This window comes from Rana temporaria, chromosome 2 (genome assembly GCF_905171775.1).
Source record: "Rana temporaria chromosome 2, aRanTem1.1, whole genome shotgun sequence".
Lineage (NCBI taxonomy): Eukaryota > Metazoa > Chordata > Amphibia > Anura > Ranidae > Rana > Rana temporaria.
The window spans coordinates 165,004,258-165,017,561 of NC_053490.1; the positions used below are offsets into that span (position 1 = coordinate 165,004,258).

Sequence of the window (13,304 nt, forward strand, 5' to 3'; positions counted from 1 at the left end):
AAACTTTTTGGTAGTCACATTTTCTGAGCTTGCATGGTCAGCCACTGCCTAAAAGTTGTGGGAAACTTTAGGAAATAAAAGGTGATTCACAATGCAAGTAGTGCGATGGGATTCGTTTATACATACATACATACATAGTTTTAAATGTGGAATTGCCTTTTAATTTATGTAAAACATTTAACAACAGTCTATTTAAACTGCCATGTGAAATCAAGGCTTTCTGGAAACATGCCACTATACACTAGGCTAGAAAAGAATCACTCCATGAAATAAACAAACATGTCTTTCATGCACTCTCCATGGGTTAAACTCATGTAGAATAGATAAAAAGGAGGCTCAGTTTAATCAGAAATCACATCACACAGCAAGCACTTGGAAAAACAGCATTGAAAATATCTAAAAATTTGACTAAAGCTGACATTAGCAATTTGGGGTTTTCTTCTATAGGTCTTTTGTTATCAATTATGTTTCTGTCATATGACATGACTATTCATGTCAATAGATGCAAGTAACCACATCTGACTGGTGCAATCTGATTAAATTACAATGAACTGCACTTATGTCAAACAATTCACTGCAGTGAATCGAAATTCCCTACATGTTGCAGGTTTTATTGAATACAAGTAATCATTTTTATATCTTGGCATACATAATACAATACTTCCTCCTACACATTCTTCAAACTAGCTTTACTTTCTATTTTGTCTTGTTTCATGGATACGCTTTGCTTAAATAGGCTTGCTCTGTTAGATCATTAAATAAGAAAATAACTTCTCACTACAATTTGGTGTATGTGTGTGTGTGTGTGTGTGTGTGTGTACGCCAGTCAAAATGGCTGGGTCAGGAAAAACTCTCACATCTTTTGAACTTTAATTACATCCCAGTCTTAGTCTGTAGGGTTCAATATTGAGTTGGCCCACCCTTTGTAGCTATACTAACTTTAACGCTTCTTGGAAGGCTGTCCACAATGTTTAAGAGTGTATCTATAAAAATATTTGACCACTGATGTTGGATTAGAAGGCCTGGCTTGAAGTCTCTGCTCTAATTTATCCCAAAGGTGACTGTGCAGGCCAGTCAAGTTCCTCCACCCCAAATTTGCTCATCTGTGTCTTAGATATGGACCTTGTTTGTGCACTGGTGTGCAGTCATGTTGAAACAGGAAGGGGTGATCCCCAAACTGTTCCCACAAAGTTGGGTGTATGAAATTGTCCAAAATGTCTTGGTATGCTAAGGGGCCAAGCCAAACCCCTGAAAAACAACACCACACCATAACCCTCCCTCCACTAAATGATTTGGAGGGGTGGTCCTATACTTTTGGCAATATGGTGTGGATGAGCAAGTTTGGGGTGGTGAAACTTGACTGGCCTGCACAAAGTCCTGACCTCAACCCAATAGAACACCTTTATGATGAATTAGAGCGTAAACTGTTAGCCAGGTCTTCTCATCCAAAATCATTGCCTGACTTCACAAATGCACTTCTGGAAGAATGGTCAAACATTCCCATAGACACACTCCTAAACCTTGTGGACAGCCTTCCATGAAGAGTTGAAGTTGTTATAGCTGCAAAGAGTGGGCCAACTAAATATTGAACACTATGGACTAAGACTGGGATGCCATTAAAGTTCATGTGCATGTAAAGGCAGGTGTCCCAATACAAGACACAAGTCAATATAGTGTATGTGTATATAGTGTATAGTTATAGTGTCCCAAGGGTAGCCACTGCATGCTATGTGTGAAGTAAATACCCAGGTGCTCACCCACAAATAAATTCATAGAAATCCAGGACAGGTATAGAGGCACTCAAGATATGTTATAGGTTATAATATTTGTAGGCTGGATTTTCAACAAGTGTGAAAAATGTGTGCAAGATAGGCATATCAACTACATATTAAATACCTGAAATAGCTTGACTAGTCTATAAAAATAAACTCAAAAGAATTTAATATTTTTCAGCAAAGACATTCTGGATTTCCTGCAAATATAATTGGGAAAAGGTCTGTCTGTGAATAATCTTGGCGGAACTTGCAGAGCAATGACCTTGGGGTTCAAATGTTAGCTCTGTCAGTACTGTTTTAGAAGCAACTGCATTAGATCAACGTGCTTGAGTGTTTATTAAAGTCATGATGAAAGCTAATCCATGAAATAGAGATTTAATACCATGCCAAGAACTCAAATTGCTGCTGGAGTCATTGAAATTGACCACATTGAACTGCTAAGTCTGTAGATCCCATTTTTTTAAATGGAATTAAACATGGACACATAGGATTAGTGTGAAGTGCCACATATTGGCCTGAGTTCTGGCAATAAGCACTGTAATGCTTTGCGAAAAGGTTAAACATTATACACCTAGCAGCTTCCTTTTGTAAACTACAAAAATGCCATCTAATTTAAATGAATATATCTATGGCAAAAACAGAAGCTGCTTTCATGTCATAGCAGTTCTCAACCAGTTGTCTGGCTTTTAGTTACTTTTGGGTTCCCTTCACACTTTCCAACTCTGCTGCAAAATGTTACTGCACAAGAGTTCCCATGTGGTATTTTATGCACTATTGTGCATAGCATTAAGGTAACTCAATATTTTTGAACACAGTGCCAACACATCCCAAAGGATGAAACACTGCTCTTGCACCATTTATGTTATGCAGTACACCACAAAACATGCCATGTGTTTGGTTGCTGGCTCTTATAGATGTGAGTCTGGATGCCATTCTAATTGAATGGCAACACAACACACGGGGCATACATTAACATGTTGTAGTAAATACCACAATACTACAATTACCATATTCAATACTACAAGACCTAGCTGTAAAGCCAGTCTTAATATTGTTCTCTGCAGGTTCTCTATAGCTACACTGAGTCCTATCTTTTATTTGATTGTTCCTCTGAAATTGGCAGAATTTGGGGAATTCTGCATTTTATTTTGCCTTAATGATAGCAGTTTAATCCAAAAACACAGAAATAACCAGTTTTAAATTTAAGATCTTTTTTTGCAAAATGCAATTTACAGTTTGGCAAGGGTGTATTGCAGCATAGGGTTTCCATAGTCACAACAGTAAAGTAACTAAAACACAAATGAGGATGGCTGGATTTTTTCTTTGTCCTACTGTTCTTGTATTCTTATATATGATGAGTTTTCATTTTAAGAACCATTGAGTCAGCCTTTTCTCACCCTTTAAGCTCAACAAAGTTGAATTCAGATTAATTAATTCTAGATGCACCAAAACAAACAGTGTACAACGTCTTAAAGTTATTTTATTTTTAAAGCAGCCAAAGGCTGAGTAGATAAACCTGTCCACTGCCAGCATGCTGCACAGAAGGACCATTTTTCTCAGTGTGGAGGGAGTGATCTCTCTGCAGAAGGCCAACACGCCAAATGCAGAATTAGATCTATAGTTCTGCAATTAGGAAAGTTCATGCTCACTGCTGACTGGAGATCTCTAACTCTGACTCTGTAGGAGGAGTGCAAAACCTCCCACCTTCCACCAAGAGAACAAGGGTCCCTCTCTGCAACATGCCATAAAGAGGCAGACTTTTCTACTCAGGCTGTGGTTGCTTTTTTAAAGCTTAACGCAAGACAAAGAGCTAAATACACAATGAAATACATATATGGGGGCTGTTTAATTTCCCAATGACTTTGTATTTCTGTCCATCCAGTCCTGGCAGGGCAGGAGACCAGATTTCACTCTTCTACTATTAAGTAAGACTCACAGGTCTTGTCTCTCCCATAGCCTGAGATTAGAAAGAGAATGCAGAATCAGTGGACTACTCTCCTCCCCTATTGGCATACCCTGTATTAACAAAGAAATACTACAGAACACTAGATTGGCTCCTTTAGATGTTTATCCCTCGCCCAATCTGGGCTCTGCTGTACATAGATTGGAAGAGGCTGATACTAGGTCAATATCAGGTACTGAATTTCAGCTTTAAGAGAACAAACTGTTGAATTCCGCATACCTTTTTTTTTTGATGCACCTGAAATATAGTAATCTGATATAAACTGATAAGTCAGTTGGGCTTAAATGGTCAATAATAAAAAACCCTACACTACAGTTAGCGTATAAGTAAACCATGGACACATATTACAAGATCTGTAATAGAGTACAAACATTTAGGCATTTGTTAATATCACTTTTTCAACAGATAACTATGTTTTGTATTTTACTGGCCCTTTAAATATATCAATAAGTTGCAAAATTGAAATTCATACTAATAAACTATCCCATGATAAATATATAACATTTGTGATGCAGGACACACTGCACTCCTAACACTCACTTGTATATAATATGTATCTAAGTGTTCAGTAAGATAAAGTTTAAACTTTCGTTTTTTTTTTTCATTAAAAATACATAATTTGGATTGTATATGTATTGCATATAGATTTTTTTTTATAGATTGTTCATTTAAAGTTTGTTTGGTTTCACATAAATGCATATCATGATGACCTGACTTACAAACCTCAACAGAAAAGTCAACTTGTTACTGTTCATTGCTAGCCCACCTGTATAATTTCACCATCTGAAAAAATGTGCCTGCATTGAAAACTGTATGATTTTTAAGCCCATTGTCTTTAAAAAGAGCCCTTTATTTGATCTCCACCATTTTTGTTTTTCTTACCAGATTTGCCTATCATTAAGGACTAATTAAAGTAACCTTTAAACCTCATAAAGTCACCTATAATGTTCCTAATAAGCGCATTAATACAAATCCATGATATGGGGTTCCAGAGTGATTCTGGCTTTGTGCCAATAAGTTTAATTATTTTTAATAGTTATTGTCAGACATGAGCAAGTCTGTAAATATATGATCCATTGTTAATCCATAAACCGGCAGATTTGAGGCAAATAGGATAAATCCGGATTTGTATGCACTGGGACAAATTCAATCCTTTCTCGATCCATGCCCTGCAGAATCAGGGCAATGTGGGAAAAATCCAAAATTTGTACAGAATCTTTCATCTTTATTTTTTTATCGCTCTCTACGGCCCAAGGTGTCCAGTTTCTGGTGTGGCAGAATTATTGAATGCATTATTGGCTTTAGTTTTCAGATGGAGTAACTTCCGACAGACTGCATAATCAATGCATGTTGTAGAGTAGAAAAAACGAGGTGTCTTGGTGCATTAGCTCCACCCACTCACATGTTGTAGGACATCTGGGCATTCATTAAAGCGGACCTATCATGAAAAATTGAAAAATCTACCATTAATACTTCAGCATAAGTAAAAGCTGAAATGCAATGTATAAATACTGTTATAAATAGTTTTTATGAGAACTGAAGCTGTAAAATTGTTCCCCTCCTAACATCAAGTGTAATAGCAAGAGCTACTACACTAATGGAGACCAAAATCTAAAGGACAACTGTACCTTTAGTGCAGTTATTCCTTAAATGACTACCTCCTTGCCAACAACCACCAAAGTCTAACACTTACCTTTATACGCCCCTTCAGTTTTTTTTTACCTGTGCAGCCTGCTGGGTGCCACATAGCTGCAGCAGCAGAAGTCTCATGGGCATGCTCCTATGAATCTCTATGTATTCCTATGGAGAGGTATATGCATTGCATTTCCCAATAGGACAGGATGGAGGAAGAAGATCCCAGCAGAGAGACTACCACAGCAGTTTTAAGGTTCCCAGGGGGCAGCAAAGCAAAAATATTTAAATAAGACGGAAAGGTAAGTATAACGCTTTGGTGTTGATTTGGAAGGGGTGTTCGTTTAAAGGATAGGTACAGTTATTCTTTAAGCTTGTACTTCCACAATTTTTTTTATATGGCCTAGCCTGTAACCCTTTAAAGGTATTATAAACCTTCCTACCTACACCTTCCCGCCTGCTAAATATGTGCATTGATCATGTAAATTCATGGTGTCATTTGTTGCTCGACATGCAAAGCCTATAGTACAGTAAATCTTTCTATTACCATGTTAGAAGTTTCTGTTTGTGTTAAAAAATGAGGCATGCCACCATACAGATTAATGCATGACCTCTGTCTGTAGTGTGAGAACTGGCACTTCCTGTGACGAAACTATATATCCCACAATCCCTCCGTCTCCCATTCTATGAGAGCTAAACAGTAATTAGATCTAAGTTAGACACAAACAGGCAAAGCAATTATGAGAGAGCTCACTATGTAATGCAACACAAAGGAAATGGAGAAGCATGCATTGGACGCAGTGTAACTAATACATAGATCAGCCATGATACTACAAACTGCAGCCACAACATGACAGCCCATCATTACAAGATAAAAAAAGACTTGTTAAGCAATTAAGCATTTGGAAATGTACAATGTGTTTAAGGTTTCCTATCAGTAGATTTGCATGTAGGTGGGGTGGTTCTTAAAGCATGAAGAAGGGTCTATGCTAGAGAACCCTTTACTTCATGTGCATGTGTTCCCCTGATTTTTTGTGCATTTTTATGTACTTTACACACTTACTGTCACCAGGCATTATGACTGTTTTTGACAGTCATGTTCACTCTGAAGGGGCTGAGAGCCAGCTGCATTATCACGCTTGTCTGGTGATCACTATCATTTGAGTATGATCACCTGACAAGGCAGTGTTGCTCGGTCATGAATAAAATAGCAGATTTAGTGAGACAAACATTCAAATTGCAAAGATCCACTGATTCACACCAAACTATCTGAACTGTATATAGGACAAGAAAAGCAGTTTATTGATGTCTGCATAAACTAACAGAAGCAAATTTTCTATGGCCAAATTATCTGCCTGCTGAATTGCACATAGATCAGCCCTGCCTGTTACTTTTTGACCACAAACATTATCCTCATCAGATATATTTTATGAAAATGCTACCGCATGTCACCACTAAAACTCTGCTATAAAAGCTGTACAGTGAGAATGATCATTGAAAGATAATGCATCTTTAGAGAATGAGTGTGCTGTTGTCTAAAGCTTGAGCTGATGTAATATAAACAGCAGAGGTGTAAATAGAACCTTCAGGGCCCTGGTGCAACAAACCATGAAGGGTCCCCCTGGCCCCCAACCAGGGCCCCGTCCACTGATCCCAGAACCCTTTACTCCCATGGTGGGACCATTTGTTATGGTCCCGGCAGCAGGCCACATTCCTCCCATCTTGGGGACCCCCCCACAGTGGCGGAACACCAGAGCCCAGTCGCAAGAGTGACCTTTGTGACCCTGGTAGTTCTGCCACTGGTGTCAGTAGTTTGTAATTGTTGTTGTTTAATTTCTTATTCTTTTTTATCATTATCGTTTTTTTTTTACAATTTGATCTTACAGTATTCTTTACATATTCTTTAGGACCCCCATTAGAGGGCTTTGGTGAAAGATCTGGGTTCCAAACAAACCTCTGATGTTTCACTTTTGAGACAGAGAAAGGGACTAAGGACATATTCATCAGTTCCTTTCTCTGCAGCCTCAGTTGCACAGAATGAATGAACAGAAATAGCTCTGTACACAGCTTTCAATTCATTCATAAACTGAGGCATAGTAAACAAAGTTTACTATGCCCCAGCTATGAATGAGTCAGATCACTGCCTCTATTCATTAAGACAAGAACGTGTCCAGTAAATGACAAATTTATCAGCTCCTTCCCTGCTCTCCATCCTGACAGATTCCCCACAGCAGCTGTGTGGAGGTGGGAGGAGGAAAATCGGCAGCTCTGCGGGAGGGGGCTGGAGGGGCCAGGGAAGCACACAGTAGTCCCGGGCAGAAGCAGTATGTGGGAGCCGCATGTAGAGGAACCAATGCCCTCCATTTCCCTCCTGCAGCTGCTGAATGTCTGAGCGTGAGAGGAGGAGAAGTGGGCATTCAGTGGCTACATGGAGGGATCAGTTTTACATGCCACTGCCCTCCTATCCAGGCATATGGGGGCGCATGGGTCCCCTGAAGCATGGGGCTGGATCGCGATGGTGACCCCTGCAACCCCTGTACATACACGCCTGATAAAAAGGTACCTCCTTTAAAACAGAGACCGTTCCTACCACTATGGTGCCACACATAATTGATATCCTCTGGTGTACATCAGCTGCGTATTCTGAGATAGAGAGATGGGAGAACTTAGAGAAAGTTGCTTATCCCAACTCATAATATCAAGAACACTAAACAATACAAATACGTTGATTAAATTATATAGCCCCGTATCCCCAATGGGTAACTTTTTAATTTCTTTGACTGTTTGTTAAACAAATGTGGATATACTGGGGTTCAAATTCAGAGAGGGAAAGTTGATGGATTTGTTACAAAAATGTTTAGATTCTGCATGGTGGTGACAAATTGGATCCCCACTGGACTCAATTTCCTTATATTCAGTCATATCATCTTCATCGTTTTCATATAGTTCCACCAGTACTGTCTGCTATCGAATTGTCTTTACCAGGATAACAGTGAATCAATAAGGAGTGGTCTATTGAACAAAAATACTAAGAGTTTTACAGCCCAAAGCTTTTGGGAGAAGGCCTTTTGTTTCTGGGTGGTAGCACCAATTTACATTTACAATTTGGTAATTTATTGTCTGCTTTTTAGGATGGTAACATTTTAAAAATAGGCACAATAACCCATTCACGTGAATGTGGTTATTTATACCCAAGTAGAACATGCAAAGAATTATACAAATGTAACTTAGGGATTTAATAAAAGTGTTCTGCTCTTAGCTATAATTTTCTAGGTTGAGACATTTCAATTCAATAATGATGTATAATTTAGCACTGCACCAATGCTAAATTAAAAAGAAAAACATTTTGTGCTTAAGATTTAGCAAATATGCCAAGTGTATTTCTTAATATTACTGCAATCAGTGCTCTCTCTCTCCCTCAGTGAGCCCTTAAGTCTCTCTTATTAAGGTAACAGTGTTAAGGCATGTCCTACTGCACAAGTGTATATACTTGAGGCAAACAGAATAAAACATATTTTTCTTGCACCAGATGTGTACATTTTACACGTATGCCGCGTACACACGATCGGTCCATCCGATGAGAACCGACCGATGGACCGCTTTCATCGGTTAACCGATGAAGCTGACTGATGGTCCATCGTGCCTACACACCATCGGTTAAAAAAACGATTGTGTCAGAACGCGGTGACGTGAAAAAAAACGACATGCTGAAAAAAACAAAATTCAATGCTTCCAAGCATGCGTCGACTTGATTCTGAGCATGCGTGGATTTTTAACCGATGGTTGTGCCTACTAACGATCGGTTTTGTCCTATCGGTTAGGAATCCATCGGTTAAATTTAAAACAAGTTGGCTTTTTTTTAACCGATGGTTAAATAACCTATGGGGCCCACACACGATCGGTTTTGACCGATGAAAACGGTCCATCAGTTTAACCTATCGTGTGTACGAGGCCTTAGTATCACCTTGTAATATGGGAGAAAATAGAATCACGCTAACCATGTGACTCAAATAAATAAATCAAAATAAAATAGATTAAACACTTTATTTTGATTTATTAATTTGAGTTACATGGTTAGCGCAATTCTATTTTCTCCCAATTTATGATTTTGTATTAATATAATGCATTAGAATTGCAGCCTCCGATTGATCATAGGGACTAAGTTTTCCAACTATTCGCGCATATTCTTGTAGCGCAGTTTCTTTTTTTCCTTTTTCTATCACCTTGTAATAAGACCACTTAACTAAACTATCCAATCAATCTGTATCCAATCAAGCAGGCCCATGCACTAAATGGTTATTGGTAGATCTAAAGAAAATTGTACGATGACATTTTATGACAGTGTGTGGTGAGCTTAACAGTATATGCTCAATTCACAAAGTTAAAACACCAGGATCCTTATTTTAAAAAATATGAAATTTATTTTCATTTGAGTCCAATAAGATTTTAAAAGTCACATAGCTAACTTTATCTGTTAAATGTTAAGGCTTTGTATATCAAGCCTAATATCTAATACCAATGGGTGCAAATAGTGGGAACCCATCTTTATTCATTGAGGCTATGACGTTGGCATATTTGGCAGATTTTAAGTATCAAGGGCCTGATCCACAAAAACCCGGCGAAACTTAATTTTTCCCGTTTAAGTTACACCGCCGCAAAATCTCTACCTAAGTGCCCGATCCACAAAGCACTTACCTAGAAATTTTGAGCGGTGTAACTTAAATCCGTCCGGCGCAAGGCGTTCCTAATCTAATGGGGCGAGTCCCATTTAAATTAGGCTCGCTCCCGCGCCGGACGTACTGCGCATGCTCCCAACGTTATTTTCCCGACGTGCTTTGCGCGGTTTTACGTTGCGCTGGGTTTTGAGAATCGCGACGGGCGTAAAAAAAAAAAAGAATTGCGGCGGGAAAAAAAAAAAAAAAAAAATGACAGCGACGTGGGATAGAAGGGTATACTTTTACAAGGTGTAAACAGTTTACACCTTGTAAAAGCAACCCTAATTTTGCATAAAAGCTTCGTGGATCTCCGTAAGTGCTAATTTGCATACCCGACGCTGGATTACGACGAGAAATGCCCCCAGCGGCGGCTGCGGTACTGCATCCTAAGATCCGACAGTGTAAGTCCCTTACACATGTTGGATCTTCTGCCTATCTATGAAAAACTGATTCTGTGGATCAGTTCCATAGATAGAAACAGGGATACGATGGCGTATCAGTAGATACGCCGGTGTATCCCTTTTGTGGATCAGGCCCCAAGTTCCCAGCAAAAAGGTCTCCAGATTTAAAGAATTCTAAGGGCAACTGACATGCTTTTAGAGACACTACATAATGTTACTGTGCTTGTAGAGGCTACTGTAAATCCCTCTATAAGTGGAAGCTATCAAATGAAATGATGAGGAACACTGTGTGAAGGCTCCCAGTTAGAACCTCCGATGATGTAACACATTTACATCATCCAGATGTACCTGAAAAAATGGTATAACTGTTTAGCTGTTAATATTAATATGCTCTCCTGGGTGTGTTTCTCCAGGCATATACCATCTATGCTGTTGAAGGTACCTCATACTTTGCCCTTAACATACCTATACATCTAGGTTTCAGCCAAGAGCATAGAAATCACTTCACTTTCTACTTATATTTGATTTCCATGGAGTCCTAAATGCAAACATTAATGCTAGTCATATATCTCAACCAAGGTTTGCATGTTCAGTAAGCCTCTAATTGCATGGCCAGTGGAAAAATATTAAATTATGGATGGAAGCAATGTAAATTGGACCATTATTTATCAATGAAATATTTAGAGTAGCTAGTCACCACTGCAATTTCTAAAATAAGCAACTGCATTTCAGGCAACTAACAAAGCACAAAACATGCTGAATAGCCGAAATATCCGAAGCTGTCACGGGTGATGCAAAGGTTTACACAAAAATATGAAAAAAAGGTGTTTATTGTACATGTAAGTTGGGTAATTGAATGACCCACCTGCATTTCTTGTTTATAATGATAAAGTAACAATTTAAATATTTATGGGCTAAGATAATTGTGGATTCTTAAAATGCCAAAGCTGCAGTCTGCCCTCTTAGCTGAAGTATTTATTTTGCATTTTACCTATGCTCTTGACCTGTAGCTCTCACTAATAAACAATGGATGAATCTCAATATACACAAGGAATCTGCCTATTCATGTTCCAAACAGAATGTTACAATCTAAGCAAATGCTCTGACAGTCAGCTTGCTGGAATGTAAATGTGCTTTCCACCACAGAATACCATTTTCTAAGGCTGAAAGGCAATTATTGTTTTTTTTTTTTTTTTTTTTTATCTTTCTTGATATTTTAAGCACCTTTTAACTGCTATCAGAGTGCATTCATCTTTACCTGTCTTTAAACCAATGTCAAAAGAATTTGGAGGAGGTTTAAAAAAAAAAAATGCTAAAGGCATTTATCACTCTTTTATTGTGCTCTCTATTTACCATCAGCAAGAAGCTATCTGAGCATTTTTTGTGCTTGTGTGCATATAATTTACGAAAGCAATTGTGGGTAATTAAGCAAATTGTACATATTTTGCAATAGCAGTCGTGACCTCCTGTGAATCAACCTTTTTGTCTTTAAAGGGCCAGTAAACCTGACATAAATATTTACCCTACCCATACAGTATGCAATACAATATTCATACGCTTTCAATGAGTTTAAGACAGTATATGAAGCTATACATATATTATTTAACATAAAGCCTAGCTCAAGAATGCACAACCTCATAAATGTAAAGAATAAAACATATGTAGGCATTGCTTGCTTTAAATGAAACATCTGATACCTCTCATTATATATATATATATATATATATATATTGCACATTGAAAGTTCCTCAAATTTCTGAGTAATCACTAATCATAGCATTTGTCTCCAGGGAAAAGAAGAGAGCCTTCACATGCACTCTATTAGGGCCAGATTCAGGTACAATTGCGGCCGTGTAACGTAAGCCGTTTACGTTACACCGCCGCAAGTTTTCAGTTTTAGTGCCCGATCCACAAAGCACTTACCTGGAAACTTGCGGTGGTGTATCGTAAATACGTCCGGCGCAAGGCGGTCCAAATCCAATGGGCGGGTACAATTTAAATTAGGCGCGCTCCCGCGCCGGACCTACTGCGCATGCTCCGTTTCGAAATTCCAACTTGCTTTGCGCGAACTGACGTCATTTTTGCGATCGACGACGTGCGTAGCGTACTTCTGAATTTCCGGACGTGTTATGCAAATGACGTGAAATTTTTAATTTTGACGTGGGAACGACGGCCATACTTTAGACAGCAATATGTTTGCTGTCTAAGGTTAAGGCACCCAAAACGACGACTAACTTTGCGACGGGAAACTAGACTAGCGGAGACGTAGCGAACGCGAAAAACCATTGTGGATCGCCGTAACTCCTAATTTGCATACCCGACGCTGGTTTACGACGCAAACTCCCCCCAGCGGCAGCCACGGTACTGCATCCTAAGATCCGACAGTGTAAAACAATTACACCTGTCGGATCTTAGGGATATCTACAGTATGCGTAACTGGTTCTATGAATCAGTCGCATAGATACTCTGAGAGATACGACGGATTATCTGAGATACTCCGTCATATCTCCTTTGTGAATCTGGGCCTTAGTACATTGGCTCAGCCAGACATATCAGAGTTCTGGCGATGTGCAAATCTAGTAACTTCGAGTATATCTCTCATATCTATTGTAGTCACCACTGTATGAACACTGTTAGGTTTCTACATTCTTGCATTTAAGGAATTGAGTGGTTCAATATCTCAAACTCTTTCTGGAATTGAAGCACAGTAATATATTTTTGTGTTCTTCTCTGATCACAATCATCAGAACGCAACACCCTTGACAAAGTTGGATGTGAGAAAAACATGCTGGGTGGAGTAGTTGACACAAGGTGGTCA

The 13,304-nt window shown here is 38.8% G+C and overlaps 1 protein-coding gene across 4 annotated transcripts in view; it reads right to left on the reverse strand.

The window, feature by feature from the left end:
• The window catches only part of LOC120929675 (protocadherin-9), a 587,299-nt gene that overhangs the window by 488,191 nt on the left and 85,804 nt on the right, over window positions 1-13,304 (reverse strand). Inside the window, exon 3 of one of the 4 annotated variants that reach the window (XM_040341354.1) lies at window positions 1,618-5,176. The exons of the other annotated variants lie outside the window; for them this stretch is intronic. Coding sequence (XP_040197288.1) covers window positions 5,123-5,176 — 54 coding nt within the window. The 3' untranslated portion in view covers window positions 1,618-5,122. Of the gene's footprint in view, window positions 1-1,617; window positions 5,177-13,304 lie in introns of those variants that run through there. 4 annotated transcript variants of the gene reach the window in all.